The sequence below is a fragment of the Pongo abelii genome, chromosome 9 (genome assembly GCF_028885655.2).
Source record: "Pongo abelii isolate AG06213 chromosome 9, NHGRI_mPonAbe1-v2.0_pri, whole genome shotgun sequence".
NCBI classification, from domain to species: Eukaryota; Metazoa; Chordata; class Mammalia; order Primates; family Hominidae; genus Pongo; species Pongo abelii.
Genome location: NC_071994.2, coordinates 58,993,732 through 59,004,279, shown reverse-complemented (window position 1 = coordinate 59,004,279; position 10,548 = coordinate 58,993,732). Strand labels below are relative to the sequence as shown.

Genomic DNA, 10,548 nt, shown 5'->3' with positions numbered 1-10,548 from the left:
AGAGTGGAAGAGAACCGCATTGGAGGCATTTTTTAGATGGAGTGGGTAGAAATTCATTAATGCCTGGATTTGTAGGTGTTGCTGAGAAATGAAAGGAAGATTGGTGTGGCAGTCACTGAGGCAGGATTTCACAATTCAATTATCTGTGTCCCCTGCCTCCAGAAACAGAGATCACTGAGGAACGAAGAACTGGGGGACAGAGAACGTAACAGGAAATAATTGACAGGAGGTGAGAAGCCTGGACAAGGAAGGGACTGGAAATAGCAACAATGTAACCACAAAGGTCTGGAAAAAAGGAGGTCTAATTTGTGGAGGGGTTGATGCAGGTGTCTGCACTGTGACTGCTAAGAATGTCTCCTCACATCCAAACACATAGGCCTACCTAGGCTCATCCTTCACGTGGGTGTGCATTGATTTCCCCTTTGTACCAAACAGGCAGTCAGCACCAAAAGAAGAACTCACTGTTTCAACAAATTCCACTTCTTAAGCATTTATTAGATGCCTATTATATGCCATATCTCAGCTTCTCTGGACATAGACTTCACTAACTTTGTGTCCCTGCCCCGAGGGCCTCACAGCCAGGTCTCCTGAGAGCAGAGTGAAGAGGCTCAGTATTTATCAGGCAGGCCAGCAGGTCGGAAGTGATTGGGGTCTTTGCCACTCCTGCCCCATTCATTGGCAGCCTGATCAGCCAGCGTGTCCTCCGCACCATGGCCTGTGAGTCTCTGGAAATGCTCTCTGGCATCACTTTAATCAAGGCAAGCAAGAAGGAGATTAATCATCAGGCCAGTGAGCAACAGCCCACCCTCCCATTCTCCCCGTTCCAAGGGAGGGCTCAGAGAGGAGCCCAGAAAGACCAAGGAAGGAGGGGTGAAAACACTGACCCTGCCTGGGCACTGCCCCACTCAGCCAGTCTGGGCACCCCTAGGCTGGATGAACAGCACCCAGAGAGGGAGGGTGAGGAATCACTCACTCCTACCATCCACTCAGACCCTCACACTGAGCACAGAGGCAGAGAGAGGGCAAGAAGAGGAGGGACCGCAGCCTCTAACGTCAATACAAGGAGCTCGTCTCCCTCCTGACTGTCTGAGGCAGGCAAGCTCTGCTCACCCAGCCCTGGCGTCCCAGGAGCTCCAGTTACCTGATCACTTCTGCGGCCCAGGCACCCCCAGGTCCCCTTTGGGCAGCATCATAGTTCCCCCGAGCATGGAAGTATTTGTCTGAGTTGATGTAATTGGCTTCTCTCATGTCAGAGTAGGCTCTCCACATGTCCCGAGCCCCTGGAAAGGAAAGGAAAGGCAGAAGGAACATCAGGAGAACATAAAGACTCCAACACCACCTTAGAGGGGAATGAAAGGACAACTCTTCCACTGACTTCAAGCTTTCAGCCTGTGATCATAGCAGCCTTGGATACCATGGGTTGAGAAGCACATTCCTTTATCCTAGTTAGCTTCTCCAGGTCCCCTGGTGAAGAGCCACTGCTATAGAATGAAGCTGCCTATGATAAGATCCAGGAGTGTATATGAATGAGGTGGTGACATGGAATACTGATGCTGAGAAAGGTGGCAGACAGAGAGTACTTCTGCCCTGACTACTAAAGTATATATTCTTGCAAATGGAATACACGTCATTGTGACCTGAGTTCCAGTAACTGTTAAGAGCGTAAATGTCCCTAAACACTTTCTCAGTAGGCTGTACTGATGCTGTGGGTTGCTTGAGGAAGAAACAGAGCAGCGGTGCTTGGCCTTGGTTGCACTTTCTTTTTCTTTTTTATTTTTTTAGATGGTGTCTCACTCTGTCACCCAGGCTGGAGCACACTGGAGCAATCTAACTCACTACAACCTCTGCTTCCCGGGTTCAAGTGATTTTCCTGCTTCAGCCTCCTGAGTAGCTGGGATTACAGGTGCCTACCACCACGCCTGGCTACATTTTAGTATTTTTAGTAGAGACGGGGTTTCATCATGTTGGCCAGGCTGCTTGGGAACTCATGACCTCAAGTGATTCATCCACCTTGGCCTCCCAAAGTGCTGGAATTACAGATGTGAGCCTTGGCTGCACTTTCTAACCACCCAGAGAGAAACTGAAAGTCCCAATGCCCAGGCCACACCCCAGGCCAGTTTCTGCAGACTCTGTTGGGGAGTTGCAGGCATGGGTAGTTCAGGTGATGCCAAGGTGTGCCTGAGATTCATAACCATCAACCTCTAGGAGGTGGTCAGTGATGCATCTACCTGGTAAGAGCCCTGACCTCAAGCACAGCTGGGTTCAAACCTCTGCCCTGCCACCTGCTGACTGGCAGTAAGTCCCTGGGCATTGGCCTCAGCTGCTCTAAGCCTCAGCTTTCTCACCTTCCAAGAGGGGAAGATGCCTGCCTCACAGAGTCATTCTGAAACTAAATGAGAAAATGCTCTGGTCCTTGTGGGGGCTTCACGAATGTTAGTTCCCAGCTCTTGTCAAGAAGGCTGGAGAAGGAATGGAAATAGAACAAACCAGGAAGGGAGCCCCTGACAGAGTGAGGCTAAAGAGCCCTGTACATTATCCAACTAGGAAATCGAAGGAGAAAAGAGAAAGAAGACAGAAGAGTCAACAGCCTTAGCCATACTCTTATGCGATTTATGCTGAGGGACATTTTATACCAATTGCAGGCCTTATTTTGCATCTTCTACTCAAAACAAACAGCTCAGCTGCTCCTGGAAAGGATGATTGTTCTTTCTCTGAGTAACTGACTGACAATAATCCTCGACTCTCTAATCTGTGTAGCAGCTCCCCAGGCACCCGGCACATCCTGCACATTGGGCAGCACAACCTAAGGCAGCGGCTCAAATCTTAAGGAAGCACAAAAATACCCCGTGTGCGTTGTTACTGGATGCCCCGTCCCTTACGGCTCAGGAGATGTGTTTTTGATACACCTTGCAGCGGCTTCTGAAACGTGATCCATCCACTGAACACACCCTGAGAAGCTGCACTACGGGCAGAGGAGATATTCCCAGCAGCTCTGAAAGATTCGAGACAGGCAAGCCAGCAAACCCTAGTTCCTGGCAGGCCTCACCAACGCAGACACTAGCAACTCCATGGTTCAAAAGCAGCTTTCCGAAAGCGTCATTTTCCCCAGTTTATCAGGTCCAGGGCGATGTTTCTCTTCAGAAATCCTGCAAACCTTCTGAAGCCTTACCATCAAAAGCCTCACCAAGGAATGAAAAGAAGCTTCGGCTGCTGACACCCAGGACCAAGGAGCAGAAAACCAAGCCCGTGAGAAGCTTCATGGTGCTGAAATGAAAGGAGAAGTCAGGCAGTCGCCCACAAGACTGGCACAGCTTCCCTTGGGACTTATATTCCGATGAGAGCCTGGTTATTTCCACTGGATCTTATTAGAGTCTCAGTGGCTCATCTAGGAAACCTTGCAGCAGGACCTCACTCAGAGCCAGAAGCCCTCGGTTCTGAACCCATCAGCCCTGAAGCCTGACTGCGTAAGAGGATGCCAACGTGGCATTGATGGAGGAAGGCGGGAGTTACGACCAGACTGTCACTCCCTCAAGTAACCTATAATTCCCCACAATGCATTTACTGTGTGTTCCCTCTGCCCAGCACAGAACTCAACATGGGATAAACACAAAGCAGGATGATTATTTTTTATTCTTAAAGCCTTTAGCACCTGGTATTCCCAGGTGGTCTCCCATCCAAGTACTACCAGGCCCGACCCTGCTTACCTCTCTGGATCAGAGGAGATAAGACACCTTCAGAATGGTATAGCTGTATGCCCCAGGATAACTGTTTTTTAAAGGAAATGATAATCTTGTTGGGAAAGAGAAAACACAGTAAGTTTTAAAAATCACTCCTTGGTGTGCTCCTCACCTGATCTGTGCTAGAGCCAAGCTGCGTGTCCCTGTCTGCCAGGGAGAGGTGGCTGCTATTTATAGTGAGCCTTGCTGGTCTCTTGGGAGGGAAGAAAAGCTGGATGTGGTCCCTGGGGAAAGTCCCTGCAGGTCATTTCCCCTACAAAATGGTCTAAGACAGGTTCCTGGATGCCAGTGGTTTCTTCATCCCGGGTCATTTATCCCAGTTGTGTAACCTGAGGGAACAAGAGAGGTTTGCTGTGCCTTGGCAATGGACAGGGCACTAGACCAGCTCTGCTCCTCAGCACTGGGAGAAGTGCAGCTGCAGAGATGCCAGTGGGAGCCCCGTGATGGCGGCACCTGGGCTGCTGGAAGGTGTGGAGTGAGGGCAGCTCTTCAGCCAGCTCCTGACTATACCGGTTATTTCCTCAGGATGGGCCCTGCTGGGCCACATGGCAGATGACCCTGATATGAAGTCCCTGTGAGTTCATGTCTAAAGCCTTTAAGCTTTAAAATGGACAGCCTACCCCTGCCACATCTCATGCGTGCCCTGGAAGGCTCCTTCCACCCCTCTGTCTGGATATCCTGATATTTCTCAGCACAGAAAATCTCTGCTCAGCTGGCCCAGCCAATTTGGAAATGCTTTTTCTAAGTTGGCTCCTGAACCAAGGGCAATGTAGAGAGGGGGACTTTCTACTGCCCTAGCCTAGTCCTGGAGCCCCACCTTGGGAGAATGAGAGTGTGGTGTGTTAAATCGGCAGCCCAGCTGGGGACGTGCCCAGCTCCCAGGCAGGAAAGGGTGGAAGAGCTCTTGGTCTGCTGTATTATCACAGAGGGGTGCAGGGGGCATGCAGGTCACTCTCTCATGGGAACATCAACAAGGTCAGATTAGCTCTGTAGAGGCTTATGGAGGAGCATGGTGGCCAGAGATGGGTCAGTACCAGAGCCCAGGGGGGCTGAGGCCAGGACATGCAGAGAGGCTGGTGGACGTAGCAGCAACTCTGGTTTCTTCTTCTCCTGTCCATGTTCATACCCTGAGGGCTAGGCATTTGTAATAACAAACAAACAAGAAATTTAGAAATGGGCCAGGCATGGTGGCATGTGCCTATAGTCCCAGCTACTTGGGAGGCCAAGACAGGAGGCCTGCTTGAACTCACAAATTTGAGGCCAGCCTGGGCAACACAGCAAGATTATCTTTAAAAATTTTTTTAATCTCTGAGAAATGGGTAGGGCCAGGAGGTAAAGGATGGCCAAATGCCCCATAAGCAGCAAATGCATGGCTCCAATGTGAACAATGATATTATAGACTCTGTTCTGACACCTACGCATTGACACCTCCACCTCCGCCACTACATCCTGCCACCTTAAAACCACTGAGAGTGGTACCTGCTGGAATGGGTCCACACACACAGTCACACATATTTTAGGCAGGGTAGTCGACATCCCCAGGGAAAAAGAGCTCACAGAGAGAGGCTGAATGTTTCCAACTGGGTAGCAGTAATAGTACATCATGCTGTACATGGTACAGCACAGATCAGGTGAAAATAATAGTACATCATGATTAACCAGGGCTTATTCCAGGGAGTCAAGAAGAGTTTAATATCAGAAAAATCTATCTTTGTAATTCCCTGTGCCAGTAATCAAAGAAAAGGATTGTACATTTATTTTACTAGATGCAGAAAATGAATTTCATAATTGTCAACATCTATTGATGATAAGGAAAATGTATAACAAAATAAAGAGATCCTTTGTGACTTGAGAAAGGATAAATATCAATATGTTATAGCAACAGTTCTCAAACTGTTTTCCAGGGAACCCTAAGAATCCCTCCTTAGGGAGGCTTTGATATCAAAATTATTTTTAGAATAGTACTAACACACTATTTTCATGTTTCAGTCTCATTTTCTCATGAGTACACACAATATGATAAGTTAGTTGATATGAGTGTGGATTTCCACATGATAACTGACTTTTCAGAAGCTACCACTTGTTGAGTTTGGTATAATATAGAATAGACACAATTATGTAAAAATACCATTAAAATACACTCCCCCCTTTCAACTATATATCTGTGTGAGGCTGAATTTTCTTCATATACTCCAACCTAAATAACATATTAAAACAGGTTGGATGATGAATCAGATAGAAAAATCCAGCTATGAAAAAAAAATCAGACGTGAAAAATTTTCAAAAGGGTAAAACCATAGTACTCTTCTTACTTTTTTTTTGGGAAGATGGTTATTTTTCATAAAAATATATTATTTATGTTATCATATAGAAGATTTATAATTTTTTGAAGAATTGATGAATGTTTAAATTTTTTCTTTCTATTATGGTAAATACTGATGAATAGAGTCCCCATAAATAAAAGTTCTTTGGGGTCTTCAGTAATTTTTAATAGTGTAATGGGATCCTGAGACCAAAAGGTTTGAGAATCATTGCTCTACAGCAAACATTATGTGTAATGAAGACACTTCAGGTGCATTCCCAAGAAGACCAATAAAGAGGCCACAACAGCAGGCGTGGTGGCTCACACTTGTAATCCCAGCACTTAGAGAGGACGAGGCAGGTGGATCACTGGAGGTCAGGAATTCGCCATCAGCCTGGCCAACATGGTGAAACCCTGTCTCTACTAAAAGTAAAAGTACAAAAATTAGTCGGGTGTAGTGGCAGGTACCTGTAATCCCAAGTACTTGGGAGGTTGAGGCAGGAGAATCACTTGAACCCGGGAGGTGGAGGCTGCAGTGAGCCGAGATTGTGCCACTGCACTCTAGCCTGGGCAACGGAGTGAGACTCCATCACGAAAAAAAAAAAAGAGGCCAGGATGTCTGGTTGTTACTGCTACTGTTTCACATATCCCTGAAGGACCTGCCCAATGCTAAAGAAACACAAGGAAGGTAAGAGGTGAAAGAGAAAAAATGAAACTATCATCGTTTGAAGATGACACCATCTTTTACATAGAAAACCTGTTAGAATCAAATGGCAAGCTATTAGAACTACTAAGAGAATTCGGTGAGGCTGCTGTATTCATGGCAAAATTTTAAAAATGGATAGCATTTCTCTGCAACGATTGTTGCACATAAATATGTCATATTAACATTAAATATTAACATTAAATATTAACACATAAAATACAGCACAAAGTAGTACCAAAAATATTAACTATCTAGGAAATAACCTCTTATAGAGAAAATTTAGTTTGTTAAAGGATAAAAAGTGGCAATGTACGTCATGTCCACAGAGATTATATTTTAGCTTAGCAAAGATACCAATTCTCCCAAATTTATTTATAAATTAAATGCAATGTGAATCAAAATTTCCCACTGGAATTTTTATCAGGAAGGCAACAAATTCTTTCTTTCTTTCTTTTTTTTTTTTTTTATTTTTTTAAGACAAAGTCTGGCTCTGTCACCCAGGCTGCAGTGCAGTGATACAATCTCAGCTCACTGAAACCTCAACCTCTCCGGCTCAGGTGAACTTCCCACCTTAGCCTCCCGAGTAGCTGGGACTACAGGTGCACACCACTGGGCCTAGATAACTTTTTGTATTTATTGTAAATAAATACAAAAAATAAATATTTTGCTCAGGCTGGTCTGGAACTCCTGGGCTCAAGCAATCTGCCTGCCTTGGCCTCCCAAAGTGCTGGAATTACAGGTGTGAGCCACCACACCCAGCCAACAAATTAATTCTTTATGATGAATAAGTTATCAATGAAAAGTTAAGTCAGCTGGGTGCAGTGGCTCACACCTGTAATCCCAGCACTTTGGGGGGCTGAAGCAGGTGGATCACCTGAGGTTGGGGGTTCGAGACCAGCCTGACCAACATAGAGAAAACCCGTCTCTACTAAAAATGCAACATTAGCTGGGTGTGGTGGCACATGCCTGTAATCCCAGCTACTTAGGAGGCTGAGGCAGGAGAATTGCTTGAACCCGGGTGGCGGAGGTTGCAGTGAGCCGAGATTGCACCATTGCACTCCAGCCTGGGCCACAAGAGCGAAACTCCGTCTCAAAAAAAAAAAAGAAAAGTTAAGTCAATGAAAAGTTAAGTCAATTAAAAAAGTAAGAGCTGTGGTGTTTTCTTTTTTTTGAGACCAAGTCTCTTTTTGTTGCCCAGGCTGGAATGCAGTGGCGCGATCTCTGCTCACTGCAACCTCTGCCTCCCAGGTTCAAGCGATTCTCGTGCCTCAGCCTCCTGAGTAGCTGGGATTACAGGTACCTGCCACCATGCCCGGCTAATTTTTGTATTTTTAGTAGAGATGGGGTTTCACCATGTTGGCCAGGCTGGTCTCAAACTCCTGACCTCAGGTAATGCACCGGCCTCAGCCTCCCAAAGTGCTGGGATTACAGGTGTGAGCCACCATGCCCAGCCATATATTTTGCTTTTCATCTGCAGCTCCTGGATCCTAACTCCTTGTTATATTGTTGGGCACTTTAGGCCTCAGTAAACAGAATCTCTGTCTATGACCTTCTCCTGTCCTTCTTCCACCTGCCCAAAGCAGGACTCTAATTTGATTGTGGGTCAAAAGACTCTCATTCCAGAAAGGGCCTTGCCTCATACCCTAGAGGAAGGAATGCTGCACAGAGAGGCCAAGTCTGAACAGACAAGCCTTGCTGGGTTTATACCACATGCTTTTTGTCCAATCACATTTCTGCATGGTTGTCAATCATGCCTATGTAATGAAGCCTCCATAAGAACCCAAAAGGACAGGGTTCAGAGAGTTTCCAGATAGCTGAACACTATCTGGAGAGTGAACACTTTCTAGAGAGTGGCACACCCAGAGAGATCATGAATGCTCCACGCCCTTTTCCCCTTACCTCGCCCTCCACATCTCTTCATCTGTATCTTTCATAATATCCTTTATAATAAACCAGCAAATGTGTTTCCCTGAGTTATGTGAGTCACTGTAGCAAATTAATCGAACCCAAAGAGGGGGTCATGGGAACCCCAACTTGAAGCCAGTCAGTCAGAAGTTCCAGAGGCCCAGACTTGCAACTGGGGAGAAAGAGGGGGAGGTCTTGGGGACTGAGCCCCCAAACTGTGGGATCTGACACTGTCTCCAGGTAGGTAGTGTTGGAACTGCATTAGAGGACACTCCTGGTGTCTGCTGCTTGGTGTGTGGGGGGAAAACCCCACACCTTTGGTTATGGAGGTCTTCTTTGTTGATGATCATTGCTGTTTGAGGGCAGAGGGAATACACGGTTTGAGAGAGTTTTTCCCTGACATGAGCGAACAGGTGACATGTACTGGTCTCTGAGATGTGGAATCATGGGATCTGCCGCAAGTGGGGAGACCACTGTGACCCCTGCCACAGTCTTTGGGGCAGAGGGTGTCTCGGGGGCAGAAGAAGCAAGAGTTGTTTGCGGTAGCAGTTATGTCCAAAGTGGACGCCTGGAAAGTAGGGCTGCCCAGCTTTGAAAAGCCTCCTTACTCCTGGCCTGAATGAAACCATTTCCTGTAAAGCGCTAAGCATAAAGTTTGTCAATGGTGATCCATGGAGAAGTGCGTGTACCCCACCCCGCCATCCCACAGGGAATGTCGGAGTGATGTTGGACTGCATCTAGGGAAGGAATGGTTCATGAGATGTGGTGGAGATGCTGAGGGCCTGTGGACATCAGATCCTACCCTACCTGTGCCAGGACAAGCCATGCGCATGTGCTTCAGACCACCAGGCGACAGGAGTGTTGCATGAGGTGTGAAGCAGGCACCTGGGAAAGAGGAATGTGAACAGCAGATGGGACACACTGGGGGCAGTCATAGGAATGAAATGTCCCAGGATGGATGCAGGCAGGTTATGGATGACTTAGTGAGGATTGCTCTCCTGGTGGGAATTGTGGAGTGGGAGACTGGATGGAGACTGGAGGTGTTTTAAGTAGGGAAGCAGACTTGCAAGGGTGACCAGGGAAACTATGCCAGCCAAGGATGAGACATGCACTGGCAAGACTCTCAGACAGCCTGGCTTATCCAAGCAGAATGCTTGAGCCATGCCAAGGGTGCCTCGCAAGTTGTATTAATCATGTCCTTTCATTTTGTGTTTTTGGTGCTTGGCATCTGGGCCCTTGCTGACCCTGAGGGACCGTTTCTCTCAGAGCTAGTCAAGTCCTAGACACAGTAAATGACTCTCCTGGGAGCATGGCTTCCATGTGCAGACCAACCAATCAAAAGTCCACACTCCCACCCACCTCCTTTATCGAGCTCTCACATCCTGGGGCACCATGCACCTGCCCTAATCACTCAAGGACCACATCCCAAACAACTAGGGACAGCCTCCATGCCCCTGCACCCATTGAAATTATTCATGCTAGCCAATCCTAAATCTGTGTATGCTGCCACATCATTCCTTCCTGCAGAAACACAGTAAGGACTCTTCCTACACCTCCCCTACTTCCTCTGCTCCCTGACTTACCCACTTACTTCCTGGTACAGTCCCCTGTGGCATAGTTCACTCTCTTCTCTTGGGAACTGAGAGGCTATCTTCTCAACAGCAGTCATCTCCTGAGCTGTTGGCCTTGCCATACCTAACTAATAATAAAACCTATATTCTAAGGTAAAAACAAAACAGATAGGGTCTCACTCTGTTGCCCAGGCTGGAATACAGTGGTGTGATCATGACTCACTGCAGCCTCAAACTCCTGGGCTCAAGCAGTTCTCTCATCTCAACCTCCCGAGTAGCTGGGACTACAGGCACACACCACCACGCCTGGCTAGTTTTCTTATTTTT

The 10,548-nt window shown here is 47.2% G+C and overlaps 1 protein-coding gene across 2 annotated transcripts; it reads right to left on the bottom strand.

The window, feature by feature from the left end:
• Positions 1-464: 464 nt before the first annotated feature.
• On the bottom strand, positions 465-3,882 carry SAA2 (serum amyloid A2). 2 transcript variants are annotated; one of them, NM_001133594.2, is given in 5 exon segments: positions 465-747; positions 1,142-1,280; positions 3,170-3,264; positions 3,705-3,765; positions 3,850-3,882. In NM_001133594.2, coding segments are annotated over 3 exon segments (369 nt in total). In that variant the 5' UTR covers positions 3,261-3,264; positions 3,705-3,765; positions 3,850-3,882; the 3' UTR covers positions 465-608.
• Positions 3,883-10,548: the final 6,666 nt, after the last annotated feature.

What these genes read in the sequence shown, in the direction of transcription:
- SAA2 (XM_054523836.2), bottom strand. Translation starts at nt 3,260, where the DNA reads ATGAAGCTTCTCACGGGCTTGGTTTTCTGCTCCTTGGTCCTGGGTGTC. An exon ending in CCTTGGTGAGGCTTTTGATG is followed by an intron (nt 748 to 3,169) that starts GTAAGGCTTCAG and finishes CCTTGATTAAAG; the next exon opens with TGATGCCAGAGAGCATTTCC.